Genomic DNA, 15,848 nt, shown 5'->3' on the forward strand with positions numbered 1-15,848 from the left:
CAGCTTTTTCGCCCAAATTCGAATCTCTCGCAATGACGCATCCTAGGGCTTTATCGGGCGAGTCTTATCCGCCGCGTGTCTATCGGTGAGATCGTTTGTTACGTCGCAGGCGAGACGTGCTACGCGTGAGGCGAGTCTGCTCGCACTGGACTGCGTGTTGGTTTTTACAGCTGAATTTGACTGGATTATTGATATAAATTGCGAGTGTGTAGACCATGTAAAAAGGTCGATAGTCTCCTAGAGAAAATAATATCATGCAGTCCTATCTCTGCATCTACGTCAATAACGATAGGATTTGGCAGTGCGTAAAAAGAAGTATTTTCTTCGCGTAAATATTTTAAGAATGCCACAAATGCTTCGGAGCAGGGATCGCAATCGGTTACCTCACGCCAGAGAGCTAATTCAGTACCGCAAAAATTGCAGAGCCTTTCTTTCCAAGTAGTCCCAACATTAATGTAATGCCTTAAGATAGCTATGAATTGTAGTGGAATCTCACAATTGAGATTATACCGGGATTTGCACTTTAGGCATATGAGGTTGGCGGAATTTGTATCGGTAGCTATGCCGACAAGACCACCCGAATTCGACTACACACCGAGAGATACTTATTTGATGATTAAAACGGCGGCTGAATGTGTTTTCCTTTGACGTGAGCCTTCCGATTGTCCTCTGCACATAACGCAATTCACAAATAGAAATTGGAATTCACCTACCTTTCGTTGGCCCGGTTCCTGGATTCGGGCTTTTAATTCTCGTTGCCGGCCTGGCGGGTTTTGGGATGCATACTAGGATGCGGGGCGTCTGAAGGCAACGTTGCTGGATTCGGGGGACTTGGAGTCCACAGGCTATTCTTGAAATGTCCTTCGTATTCTGGTTGGTAGATTTCTTCGCATCCGAGCAATTCACTCAAATCACCGGTGAGCGCGGATTTAATTTCATATAGAGTTTGACGAATCGCACGTTGACATCCGGCGCGGTTTTTGTGTTTATTCGGCATCGAGAGTGACCATGAAGGGAAATGTTGCTTCCCTTACAAATTACGAATAAAAGATTAAGCTTTCTATCGCGATGAGAACCTGTAGCCCTCTGTGGGGAGTAGTGCGGGTGGACGCACAACTTGCTAGCCAAGAGGCGGGACAGGTTTGTCAGATATCTTATAATTTGGTGAATTAAAATGCGTGAGAAGCGATACCTCTCTTGGGGAGTAGTGCGGGTGCACGCACAACTTGCTAGCCAAGAGAGCAAGCACGGCTTCCCGGGTCGCTTATTATTTGATTAAATTACGCGCGGTCACTCTACCTCGCGAACTCTGTCGATTGTACGTTTCGCTAGGATGGGTGGAAGGATTGAGATTTATTAATTGTTTGACACACACCAATCACTTTTCACTTATATATTGTAAGATATTCAAATACAAAATTAATTGATACAAAGATTGATTAAATTGTAAAACACGTTTAAAATTAGATTTATAAGAGCTCGAAATTAAACTGGATGACGTTAGATTCACTAGCACTACGATAGAATTGGAATTGATTTGAGATTGGATTCGAGTTACTTCTTAATACTAGAATTGGAATCGAACTTTCTTAATACTAAAATTGGAATCGAATTAGAAGAGGGAGTTCACGGACTGGAGGTCCTCTCCAGTCGGATTCGCGAGATAAACTGCCTACAGTCGGCCGTGCACTGAAGTGCTTCGATTCGGCGGCTCGAAACTACGGCGACGCTATGGTGGGGTGCGCGCTCGATGTGGGAGGCGCTAGTGGTGGGGGTGCGGCGCTCGCGTGGGAGGCTAGAGGATCGCCATGGTGAGGCTCGCGGTAGCCCAGGGACGTTCCACGTCGGTTCTTTGCTTCATGTTATAAAGATTTATCATTGTAAAATTGAAAAGGGGTAATACCTTTACAATAGGAAGCAAAATTGTTAATTAATTCATTTATTCTGACGCGACAGACGTGACACGTTGCTCCGAGAATACGCAATGTCGTGTTCATGGCACGCCGCGTCTAGTGGATTTATACTCGTTTCACTTCTGGCTAATCGCTTTTTTAGCCGAGTACCCGGACCGCAAAACTGATAGCCGGGAATATGTAACTCGAAAGGAAGCGCATTTATCGCTCGATTGAGCAGTCCTCCAACGCAGCCTTTGTTCGTTGCTGCTGACATATGTTACAATCCTTTATCTTCGGTGCGAGGCCGTCTATATGCGTTGCCACGATTGATTATAATGCTCAACGCAGCGACGATAGATTTGAACCTCCAAATCCGCCTTTATATGCTCCGGAAATTTGTCTTACACGTGGTATAGTCGCCACATATGCGTAACAATATGATCTTCGGTATATATTGTTGTACCCCGGATGGGCTACAACGTTAATTTTTAGAGATAGTCGGGTCCGTTAAGCCTAAGGAGTTGGGACTCCGAGCAAGATCGAACGAATGGAAGGAAATCTTGGAATCACTAACACACTTTCTTTAGGATACTTGATTTATTTAACAACTGCACAATTTCTTGGATTGCTTATATTATTTCTTTCACACACGGTTAATCGTCGACGGGCGCGTATCGCGTTACTCTGGCGGCCGTCGACCGAGTATGTCACCTGAGACGTTGATAGTACGGCTCGCGTGAACTTCGCTGTGCTCGTGTAATATCTTGCGCGATAATTATAATAACGATTCCGAACGACACGTAATGTTTGATTGATTCCCGACTCTGACTATTCCGCCTTGTATAGCCGGTTATATAGTCTGGTCGATGCCCGGTCAGCATTCTGATCGATTGCGTCGATCGGTTGCGTGATATTGATCAATCAATATCACGCTCGATTTGATCATCAAATTTAGGAATTTGTTGATCAGCTTTTTCGCAATGTTCTCGCGATGCATTTCTTCGGTCTTTCGAAAGACTGGTCGCGATTTCGGCGATCACACATTTGTGTAATCTTTCGAAAGACTTTTCGAGGTTCGTGCAACCTAATTTTGTTGCCATGCGGACTACTTTTATTACTGGTTGTAGGCTTGGCTACAACATCCCCCCCCTGTTATTAAAAGAAAACGGAGGTACGAGGTTTTCGCTTCTTACATAATTTTTGTTTTTTCCCGATACATTTTTTGGTATAATCGTTTGCTTAGAATCGAATACTTTCGCTTATTCTAACGGCGCGATTTACATTGCGTGCGTTATTGTTTCGTTTTGTTTTTTCTTCCTTAATACAATTATTATTGTTGCGATAACGATGACTATTATTAATGAGCTGCTAATTGATACAGGATATACAAAGTGTTTTTGTTGAAAAAAGGGTGTCTCGTTATTGTTTATTTCGTTTTTCATGTCATTTAATTTCTTTGTTAATTCTGTCAGGTCTGTTGCGTCTTGTATAACTTTTAATTTTAATTTCTCTGTCTTATTTGTCTTGAACGTTTCGCTTAGTAGCGTAATATTATATTTCGGTAGATATGTTTTTATTTCTTTTCCTTTATTGGTGCTTGTAGATTTTATTGTCGCGTCTGCTGTGACTATTTTGCAATTGTCTGACAACTGTTATTTTTCCTGTATTTGTAATGGTTGTACGCGTTTCTTTACTATTTTTGCATGAAATTGTAATAGTTTGTTTCGCTGGTGTGGAATATAGCCAAGAATATGAATTGCTTAAGGCTATCCATATGCTATTTTTTATTGTTACATACTTAATTTTACAATTATTATAACAGTTGTCATTTTCTGTATATATATCTATTTCGCATAGTGGGTCGGTTTTTACATTTCTTATTGGAAAGATTTGTTCGCACAAGTAATTTGTATTTATTTGCTTGCATTGTTTTAATTTTTCGTGGGTCAGTTTTGCAGTTTTGACATGACCCCTTGTTTGTGAGGTGTAACATTGTGCATATATTTTGCGTTTTTTGAATGTATTCTTCTATTTGTTCTGTTCGCTTTTCAATTGGCGAAATATCTATTTTTATTATTATCTTCCAGAATGACTCGATTATGTTTAGTTTTCCTATTTCCTCGAAGTATATTCCGGGGTGATGCTCGAAGTTTTCTATTTCGAATGGTAGTTTTTTCTCTTCTTCTCCGTTGGTTATCCATATCTTTATTCTGCAAAAATAAAAATTCTTATTTCTCATGAAAAAATTTTTTGATGCTCGAATTCGGCGTTTTTTTTTTTTTTTCTTTTTTACCCTGTTCCCAGGTGTAATATTACTTTATTCTGAATTTGTTATCTTAGTTAAACGATTCTCCTGTGAATCTGTTTAGCTTGCTTTTTTACGACGTATATCGTTTCTCTTGGTGTCTTATTTATTATATCGGTGTGATCCTTCTAATATTTCATTTTTGCGATGAGCTCTCTGGCTGCATTTCGTCAGTTGTCGAAGTGCTTTCCTTGTGACATCATGGGTCACAACGCGAATTTTAATCGTGCTCCGCCAATTTTCGATGACGATGCCGCGGTGGAAGCCTCGTCTGATGACGAGGGCTTCGATGTTGAAATTGACGATGATGACGTTGACGGGTTTATGGGCCAGCCTGACGCTCAGGCCCATTTCCGACGTGTGCGTGAGTGGTTGATGATCGTCAACCGCTTTTATTGTAATGGTGTGTTGCATGTTTGTGAATGTATATGGTTCGTCACCAATGAGGCTCCCGGCAGGATTTTCGAACTGCCCTGGTCCGTGGAGCTATATGAGCTTCTTATTTCAATGCCCGACGCCGTACTTGCCGATGTGGTGGTGGAGGGCGAGGAGGTGGAGGACCCGGACGATCCTGTCGAAATAGCTGCTCAGGACGAGGAGGTGGAGGGCGAGGAGGTGGAGGGCCCGGACGATCCCGTGCAGGCGAGGGACCGCTGTCCTGGGGCCTGATGTGGTGCATGCCTCGCACTACCATACTTTAGTTTGTAGTGTAGTTATTTTAGTGTAGTACTGTAGTGTAGTACTGTAGTGTTTAGTGTAGTAGTGTTTTTGTAACTATGGATTATTTTCCGGACCTGTGGGTGTTGGATTATTTTCCTGCTGAGATTCTTCTTCAGTAAGTCTCAATGTTTTTATTTTTATTTTCTTGTTTCTCTTATATTATTCTATATTTTATTGTGTGCTTTTTCTTTTTATTTCTTTTTTAATTTTCCACGAACGGTTTAATTCGGTTCGCGTGTACGTTTATCGTTCGGCGGCCCATTTTTATTTTATAGTTTAATTCGCTTAGTTTTTCTAGAATTGTGTAGGGTCCGATCCATAACGCGTCTAGCTTTTTTGATCTCCCTCGCCGAACTGTTTCGTCGTGTAGTAGGACTTTATCTCCTATTTCGAACGTGCGTATTTTTGTTTTCCTGTCGTATGTTTCCTTCGCTTTTTGTTTTTCTTCTTTTATATTTTCCTTCGCTATTTGATTCGCGGCTCTTATTCTTTCACGGAGTTCTTGCGCATAGTCATCGTATGTATACGATGATTTCGGTGAGCTAGTTAGGGCCGTAGGTAGTGGTGCCTGGTGCCCGTATACCAGTTCGAACGGCGTGAATCCCGTAGCGGTGTGCGGTGTCGTATTGTATGCGAACATCGCATACGGTATCCATTCGTCCCAGTCTGTCTGATCATTATTAATATAATGTCTTAAATATTCGGTTAATGTCCGATGTGATCTTTCGAGTGCTCCGTTTGTTTCTGGATGATAGGCCGTCGTTTGTAATTTGTGTATTTTTAGTAATTTGCACGTATTCTTAAATAATTCGCTTGTAAAATTTGTTCCTTGGTCGGTCAATATTTTATCTGGAATTCCATATTCTAATATAATTTTTGTGACAAATTCTTTCGCTACTGTTGTCGCCTCTTGATTTTGTATTGGTATTCCTTTACTGAATTTTGTTAAACTGTCCTGGAATGTCAATACATATTTGTTTTCCATCGTTGTTATAGGCAAAGGTCCTACAATATCTAACGCGCATTTCTCAAATGGTTTTGTTGGCGTATCTGTTATCATTAATGGTGCTTTAGCGCGTCGTTGCAATTTATTTTTCTGGCAATATTCGCATTTTGAGATGTATTGCTCAACGTCTCTTTTTAATCCTGGCCAGTTGTGGTGTAATCGTATTCTATTTATTGTTCGTTCAACGCCCTGGTGTCCTCCTATAGGTGCGTTGTGATATTCATATAATATTTGTTTCTTTTCTTCTTCTTTATATTGTTTTTCTGACGCGACGTCGTCAGTTTGCTGCCCTTCTGTTATTGTTGCTACGTTACGGCTCAATGCGTCGGCGTTAGCATTTGCTTTCCCAGTTTTATGTATTATTTCATAATCGAATTCTTCCAATTTTAATCTCCATCTGACTAAACGTGATCCGGGATCTGTTACGTTAAATAACCATATTAACGGTTTATGATCGGTAATTATTTTAAATTTTGTCCCGTATAAATAAGGTCTGAAATGTTTTACTGCCCATACTATTGCGAGTAATTCCTTTTCAGTCGTATTATAATTCTGTTCTGCTCGCGATAGTACACGGCTGGCGTACGCGACGGGTTGGTCTTGACCTACCTCGCCTTGCGATAAGACGGCTCCTATTGCATAATCCGATGCATCCGTTGTTAGGAGGAATTCTCTCGTAAAGTCTGGATATTTTAATATCGGTGCCGTCGTTAATTTATTTTTTAACGTATCAAATGCGTTTTGCTGTTTTTCGGTCCATTCGAATTTCTCTCCCTTTTTTGTGAGTTTTGTTAGAGGTTTTGCTATTCGTGAGAAATCTTCGATAAATTTTCGGTAATATCCGGCTAATCCGATAAATGATTGCACATCTTTTACTTTTTTGGGCATAGGAAAATTTTTTACGGCGTGCAGTTTTGATGGATCTGGCGAAATTCCATTTTCCGTAATTATGTGTCCTAAATAAATCACTTCTTTTCTTAAAAATTCGCACTTGTCCGGTTGGAGCTTTAGATTGTTCTCTCTTAGTCTTTGGAGAACTAATTTTAATCTTTTGTTATGCTCTATTAAGCTAGGACCGTATATTACAATATCGTCCAGATACACTAGACATTTAATTCCTTGCAACCCTGTTAAAATTGAATTCATTAATCGTTGGAAGGTTGCAGGTGCGTTTTTCAGACCAAATGGCATTCTATTAAATTCATAATGACCGTGTGGTGTAGAGAATGCTGTTTTATTTTTATCTCGCTCCGTCATTGATATCTGGTGGTAACCTGATGCGAGATCCAATGTCGTGAAGTATTTTGCGTTGCCCAGCTGATCAAGTATATCCGTTATATTGGGCAACGGAAATGAATCTCCGATTGTGAGATCGTTTAATTTTCTGAAGTCTATTACAATTCGTAATTTTGTTTTTCCTGACGCATCTGTCTTTTTGGGCACGACTAATAGTGGTGCGTTCCATTGGCTGACGCTCGGTCTGATAATTTCTTGTTTCAACATTTCTTGAATCTGTTTATTTACTTCGTCTTTGTGTTTTTCCGGTAAACGATAAGGTCGTACGTTTACTGGTGACGAATCTGTTTGTACTGCTATTTCATGCTTAATCTTTGTTGTGCATGATAATGTATCCCCTTCTAGGTGGAACACGTCATTGTATTCGTGACATAATTTTAATATAGATTTTCGTTCTTCTTCATTTAAATGTTCTGTGCGCAAGGAATTGTTTATTTGCTCTTCTCGAGCTATTGATTTTGTCTCTTTATTTTTTGTCTGTATTGCGTTTACAGATTCTTGTATTATTTTTTCTTGTGTATTTATTTCTTCTATTATTACTTGTGGTACTTGCACAATTTTTTCTTCTTCTGTAATATTTATTATACTTATTGGGCACGTATAATTTCGTGGTTCGACTAGGCAACATCCGATAAAAATTCCAGGTATCATTTCCTCTGGTTTTGTCAATCCTATTATATTTTGGTTAGTTGTGACTTGTACGATTGTTTCGCTGCGCGGCCCTAAGGTTACGCGCCTGTATGGGTACAGTCTGAATTTCGTATTTTGAAATTGTACTAAATTTATTCTTGGATTGAACGCAGTCATGTATTTCCAAATAAAATCTGCTCCTAGGATTGCATCATATTCCATTGGCGCATTATCTCGCACTATGTATACGGGGTGTCGTATCTTTTCTCGCGACAGTTGCACCGTAATATGTGTTTTGCCCAATGTTATTATTTCATGTCCTGTTATGCCTGTTAGCTTAGTTTTTTCTTCATAGATTAGGACGTGGTCTAAAACATGTTTCAATTTTATTATTGTTGCTGATGCTCCTGTATCAAACAAGAAATTTATTTTTCTTCCTTTGGCTTCTGCAATCGGTAATGTGATCGCATTTAATCCAGTGTTAACGAGCGGTGTTCCCTTGACGTGTGCCACGCGATACTCTGACGCGGGACGCGGGACGGTCGATTTATCTTCGCCGGTTTCGCTCTTTTTATTTTTAAAATTCTTCGCGGGATTTTCTCTTCGCGAATTCGAAAAAATTTTTCCGGAATTTTTACTGTTTTCCGGTTTTCCATTTAATGTCCAACATTCGTGCCGTAAATGTCCTATCTTTTTGCAATAGCTACACTGTTTCTCAACTGTATTTATTCGTGGTTGCCTTTCTGGCTTAGGCAGAGTATATCTATTTGAAAAACGGCTAGTCCTACAATCGTATCCGTAATGACCGATTTTTCCGCATTTTTCACAACGCGGACTAGGTGTATGCGTTTTAAATACTGGCCGGTTTCGATAGGTTAGCGTTCGCATGCTAGGTCCTCGCGTTTTTTCTTCCGCGGTTGCTCCTGCGATTGCTTCCTGTATTGTTTGATATCGCTGCGATCGTACAATTAATTTAATTTCTTCGTGTAAACCATTCTGGTAATTGTGGAGCGCCTGCTCTTTTATATTTTCTAAGATCGCGCGTTGCTGTTCGACCGTATGATTTTTTCCTTCTTCCATGGATTCGTATAATTCCATGGCTATATTTTCGGTTCGTCTGCCGAATTCTTGTGCATTCTCGTTTGCTTTTTGTTTGAGCGAGTTGAATTCGAGTTGCAAATGTGCGGTGCTTCGTTTGCTCAAATATTCTCTTTCTAATTCTCGTTTCAATTGTTCAAAGTTTATTATATCTCGCGTACGGAAATCCATCATGGCCTTGCCTTTGAATTTAGTGCAAAGAATGGCTTCTAATAGAGAATGTTCATCCGCGGGATGTATATTTTTTATCGCGTACGTACTTGCGTTTAGAAATTCGTACACGCGTCCTCGTGACGTGCCGTCGATCTCTGGGATCATGTTACGCGCGTCTTTCAGTGTGAGGAATGCCAGTGCATTTCCCGGCTGGTTTCGTATGTCTTGATACGAACGTCCGTAAGTTAGATCTAACGGGTGTGGTAGAAAATCCTGAGATATTCTCATTCGTTCGCCCATAGGCAATTGTGTTTGTTGTCTTAATTCGTTGATTTGCACACGGAGATCGCGTATTTCGTCCATTAATTCTCGAATGAGACTGTTATCGGGCGGTGCGTCGATTGTGACGCGGCGGTTCGTTCGACTTTCTTGCGGTCCATGTCTCTCGACCGAATGTCGTAATTGTAAAATTTCGTTGTCGATTTCATTCTGTTGTTCGACAGGTGAGTGAGCCATTTCGTTTATTAGCGATTGATATATATTAAAAGAATTGAATAAGCTTCCGTCTCGTAGGTTTGTATGTATGTTTTTTCGCGCTTGTACGTGTGTGTTAATGTGAGAGTCGGTGTCGTTCGGTTCGAGCAAGCTGTAATCTTTTTCGTCGTATGGAAATTCGCGTTCTGTTATTACGTGGACGTCTTCGTCACTATCGTATTGTAGTACGCGGCGCACGTTATCGCGTATTTCTTTTAATGCGTTTTTCGCGGTATTTAACGCGGAGATAGTATGCGGGAAGTTTACAGAATTATTTATTGACCGAGATTTTGGCCAAGTCGCATTTGCTACGTTGTCCTTCGCTGCGGACATTCGCCTTTTTCAAAATATAATTTCTTTGACTTACATTAGTAGATAAATCGCATACGCTCGCATGTTTGCTGCTTGTGCTGGTGCGTCAATTGGCTGCGTGTAGTAGTGCGTGTCGGTGAAGCGTCCTTGCTGCCTGGTATCGTTGTACACGGTCAGCGCTGGCTGGCTCTCGGTGCTCGTGGACTCTCTGGTCGTTGCTCCGCTGCCACTGGACACTCGTTGTCGTAGGTCGGCACTCTACTAATATTGCACTGTACACTTGACACAATTTCGTGGGCGGCTTATTTTTTGACGGGGCCTTTTCCGTCTGCGTGTTTTCTACAGGTCTTGTATTTTCTGCTTATTGAGAATTTGATTCTTCTGCCTGTCTATTGCTGCAGGTCTTGTATTTTCTGCTTATTTTGATTCTTCTGCCTGTCTATTACTGCAGGTCTTATTTTTTCTGCTTATTGAGAGTTTGATTCTTCTGCCTATCTATTACTGCAGGTCTTATTTTTTCTGCTTATTGAGAGTTTGATTCTTCTGCCTGTCTATTACTGCAGGTCTTATTTTTTCTGCTTCTTGCGAGTTTGATTTCTTCTGCCTGTCTATTACTGCAGGTCTTATTTCTTCAAGAAGGAAAAAAAATTTTTTTTTTTTTTTTTTTTTTTTTTTTCTTCTGCCCGCAATGCAATGCGTCGGGGCTTACCCGTTTGATTCTGCTGGCTTGATTGACGATGATCCTCTCAAGTTGTTGTTCTTGGGGATGATTTTGACTATCCCACCGCTGCCACCAAAATGTTGTACCCCGGATGGGCTACAACGTTAATTTTTAGAGATAGTCGGGTCCGTTAAGCCTAAGGAGTTGGGACTCCGAGCAGGATCGAACGAATGGAAGGAAATCTTGGAATCACTAACACACTTTCTTTAGGATACTTGATTTATTTAACAACTGCACAATTTCTTGGATTGCTTATATTATTTCTTTCACACACGGTTAATCGTCGACGGGCGCGTATCGCGTTACTCTGGCGGCCGTCGACCGAGTATGTCACCTGAGACGTTGATAGTACGGCTCGCGTGAACTTCGCTGTGCTCGTGTAATATCTTGCGCGATAATTATAATAACGATTCCGAACGACACGTAATGTTTGATTGATTCCCGACTCTGACTATTCCGCCTTGTATAGCCGGTTATATAGTCTGGTCGATGCCCGGTCAGCATTCTGATCGATTGCGTCGATCGGTTGCGTGATATTGATCAATCAATATCACGCTCGATTTGATCATCAAATTTAGGAATTTGTTGATCAGCTTTTTCGCAATGTTCTCGCGATGCATTTCTTCGGTCTTTCGAAAGACTGGTCGCGATTTCGGCGATCACACATTTGTGTAATCTTTCGAAAGACTTTTCGAGGTTCGTGCAACCTAATTTTGTTGCCATGCGGACTACTTTTATTACTGGTTGTAGGCTTGGCTACAACAATATTGCAACTGTTTAGCGCGCAAATCCCAAATATCAAATAGATGCGATAGCGCGAGATACATTTTTGCTACTAAGCGAATCGCGGTTTCGCGCGCCTATAAATAGGCGTTCAATCAAAGCCTAGATAACACAGTGTGAACATGAAATTTGTGCGGCACCCGCAGACGATACACGTGAACTACGACGAGAAAGCGCAAATGATGGGAGACATCGCGACGAAGCGCAAGCACAGTGAAATACTACCGAGTACTATACGCGCGATTATTTGCAGTCCATCGAATTGCGGTAAAACCAACGTTCTCATAAGTTTGCTCGAGAGTCCGCACGGTGTACGTTTCGAATGTGTACGTGTGAATGTGTACGTGTATTCGAAGTCATTGCAACAACCAAAATATCGATATCTCGAAACTTTGTTGGCATCGATGTACGAAATCGGCTATTTTACGTTTTCCAACAACAGTGACGTCATTCCACCGAGCGAGGCACGTCCCAATTCGATCTTCGTCTTCGACGACATTGCATGTAAGCAAGATGTGATGAGAGAGTATTTCTCGATGGGTCGCCACTCGAACGTCGACTGCTTCTATCTCTGTCAGACGTATGCGAAGATATCTAAACATCTGATACGCGACAATGCGAACTTGCTGATTTTATTTAAACAGAATGGTACCAACTTGAAACATGTTTACAACGATCATGTGAATACTGACATGTCGTATGATGAATTCTGGGCGTTTTGCCGCGATTGTTGGCGACGCGAGTATGGATTCCTAGTGATAGACAAAGACAGTCCGTTTGTCAACGGGCGATACAGAAAAGAATTTAACACGTTCGCGGTACCATAATGTGGTTAGTCGATGTTGATACGTCAATTAGGCAACATGAATAACATCAAAGATCGCGAGAAAATAGCAAAATTCTGCCGCAATCTAAAAAGCGTACAAAACAATTGAATACCGCGTCAGATTCATTCACGTTCGATTCTACATCGATAGAACCATCAAAAGAACTACTGAAAATACCGCTATTCGTGCGAAATGAAAATATTTTTGAAACAAAAGACGTTAGTGACCCGTCACTCGAAACAACCATCAAACAGAATCTGCAAACGCATGGAAGTCGTGAGACGCTTCATGGTCAGCTAGGACTATTGGGACGAAAGTACGTGGGCCTTCTTCTCGGTGACGACATAGATAAAGCGATCGATAATGTGTACGGTATCTATTTCGACAAAAGTGATACAATGCTCGGTGACAAAAAGTTTGACGTTGACAAAAATGACTCCATAATCATAGACAATGTGAGATACAATGGTACACCAGGATTATACGAATTGATCTTCAAGAGACTTCCCGATGAAGCTATATTTATCGAAGATGACAAACAAAAATATATAAAGTATACTATTAACAACGAATGATAAGTATAAAAGTATACTATTAACAACGAATGCTCATAGACGTGATCACAGCGCCCATAATCCCATCATGGGCAACAAGGGATACAAGTACATTAATATCATCGCTCCGCTCGTATTTACATATAAAAGAAGCAGTAAAAAGGATGCAGGCATGAATAATATACCATCCATCATGAAGTTAAATGATAACAAGATCGATTACGTGCATTGGGACGATCCCAACGAACTGGTGGATCGACTTCGATTACTCGACGCTTCGCACCGAGCTGGTCACAACGTTCACGACAACGAGATGCTGTCGATCATCGAGGAACTTCGCGAAGCCGGCATTATTATAAATTAAATCGCGTGTCGACGAAACGAGCCAGTTGATTGACGTCAGTGAGGAAAAAAAACTTTAATTGTAATATATCTTATTTACACGCATTAATATCAAACATCGTCGAAACATGAGATCGTCAAAATCCGATGGACGTGAAAAAAATATTAACTCCGTAAGGCGACGACTCGTCGAGGAATTGCACGCTACAGCCAGAAGAAATTTTCCACGAAGACATGTCATAATTCGAGGATACGACGATCTGTGGCAAGCTGATATCGTCGAGATGCGCCCATATTCGAATTTCAACAGAGGTCATCATTACATACTCACTGTTATCGATGCGTTGAGCAAATATGCCTGGGCCGTACCGCTCAAGAGCAAGATCGGAAGCGAGACGACTAACGCTATCGCTGAGATAATTCGAGAGAGCGGAAGATGCCCGAGAAATTTGCAAACGGATATGGGGAAGGAGTTTTACAACGCCGATGTGCAGAAACTCTTGAAAAAAGCATAGCGTTAATCATTATTCCATTCAATATTGAAGGCATCGATCGTCGAATCGGTTCAATATTGAAGGCATCGATCGTCGAACGGTTCAATCGCACACTTAAAAACGACAAGAGATGTGGAAGATGTTTACACTTAATGGTACTTACAAGTGGGTCGACGCGCTGCCACGTCTCGTGTTAGATTACAACGCGCGCAAACATCGCACTATTGGCATGCGATCCATTGACGTAACTCCCGCGATCGCTAAAAAACTCTTGGACACGGTGTACAGCGCGATAAAAATTGCAGGTCTAGCAAAATTCAAAGTAGGCGAATCGGTACGCGTGAGCAAGTACAAGACAGTTTTCGAAAAAGGTTACACGCCAAATTGGGCCACCGAGGTGTTTAAGATCGTTAAAGTGCAGCGTACTAATCCCGTAACCTATCTACTCGAAGACTATCGCGGAGAATTCGTTGCTGGAGCGTTCTACGAGCACGAGTTGCATCGCGCGATTCATCCGGACGTGTATCTCGTGGAGAAAGTACTGCGTAGGAAAGGAGATAAGGTTTATGTCAAGTGGCTGGGATTTGATGGGTCACACAATTCTTGATTACACAAAAATAATGTGATTTAATTCATTTATTGTAAACAAATATAAAAATATTTATATAAAAAATTTTAAATTTATTCATTTTATTGTAAAAACAAATAAAAAAAATATTTATATAAAAATATATACAATAAGTCTTATTTTTTCTTCCATTACATTTTCGTAAAGAAACTATACAGATGGACTAACTACGATGAACTTAAGATAATATATAAAATGTATAAAACTACGGGAAATACGTACATATGTACATATAAACTACAAGTACATATAAACTATAAGAAATATACATATGTATATGCATACGTACATATGTGCATAAACTACAAGTATGTATATACATACGTACACACGTACATAAATACATACGTACATATATACATACATACATAAATACATACATACGTACATATGTACATACATACGTACATATGTATATGCATACGTACATATATATGTACGTACATTACATACTGTACATATGTACATATGTATATATAAACTATAAGAAATACGTACATATGTACATATATATGTATAAAACTATATATAAAAAAATACATGTATATTACAAAGGTATTCGCCAATGTCCCCATAACGTTTCCGTCGAATCCGGTATGATGTATCGTTTGTCATCGTATAGACTCAGAGCAATTTTTGACTCGGATACCGTATATACTTGGTGTAACTTGGATCTTATACATGACTGGCGACGAGTCATTTCGATCTCTTTATTCAAACACCGTGTATAATCATCGAACGTTATTGTTCGCGCTATGACATTACTTTTTACACCTTTCGCCTTTTTGGTGTCCTTTTTACCATTCACTCTCATCGCATACATTTTCGCTCTGAGTCCGACAAATTCCGTCATAATTGCACCGTTATTTTCGTCCTTCATTAGGCCGGGTACTTTTTTATTCACGAGAGACATATCATATGCGTTGTCTGCCGGATAATTGCTCGTATCAAATCTAGCGATATCGCGTTTCATCGTCTCGTATACATCATCGCACTCAATGTGATATACAAGACTGTCTGTGTCGGTGTACATGATTTTACATTTGTCGCGATACAGCAGTAACATATATTCGTGGTGAAATTCGTACAAGCAGATTTTTGATATATCGAGTATACACATACCCACATAAATCGGCTTGTTGAATTTTATCTCGAGTTTACGCCGTTCGACGGCGATTAAATTTTCCGCAAAGACGCTGCGGCTGTGGAAATTTGGTTTCGCGATCATTGCCTCCGCACCGTATCGTCCGTCCCATTTCGTTATCAATTTTACATCCACGTGATTCCGGGATTTTCCATCGTTTTACCGAATACCGCGTTGTTCATTAATTTGTATAAATTTTTTTCGAAATCGTTTTTCGCGCACATTCTAAGCTGTGTATTAAGTTCGATGTAATCGTGGAGCTAGGTGGATTGAGCGAATTGTAGTACGCGGTGTATCTTTGCGATACGAAGACTGTGGCGCGTACATTGCTGCAGGTTACGATAGTGGATGACATATCGCTTTTTGTCCTATAGCGTCGCGAGAAGTTTATTCTGCCGCGTGCCAG

General features: G+C 40.6%; 1 protein-coding gene across 1 annotated transcript; it reads right to left on the reverse strand.

Moving 5' to 3' along the window:
* Positions 1-9,757: 9,757 nt before the first annotated feature.
* Positions 9,758-15,544, reverse strand: LOC105426895 (uncharacterized). Its single transcript, XM_089083116.1, has one exon. The coding sequence runs from the start codon at positions 15,524-15,526 to the stop codon at positions 14,846-14,848; it is 681 nt and encodes a 226-aa protein (XP_088939242.1). The 5' UTR covers positions 15,527-15,544; the 3' UTR covers positions 9,758-14,845.
* Positions 15,545-15,848: the final 304 nt, after the last annotated feature.

The sequence above is a fragment of the Pogonomyrmex barbatus genome, unplaced genomic scaffold, assembly GCF_055798465.1.
Source record: "Pogonomyrmex barbatus isolate J1 unplaced genomic scaffold, ASM5579846v1 scaffold7, whole genome shotgun sequence".
NCBI classification, from domain to species: domain Eukaryota; kingdom Metazoa; phylum Arthropoda; class Insecta; order Hymenoptera; family Formicidae; genus Pogonomyrmex; species Pogonomyrmex barbatus.

Coding starts and splice junctions, on each gene's coding strand:
- LOC105426895 (XM_089083116.1), bottom strand. CDS start 15,526: ATGATCGCGAAACCAAATTTCCACAGCCGCAGCGTCTTTGCGGAAAAT.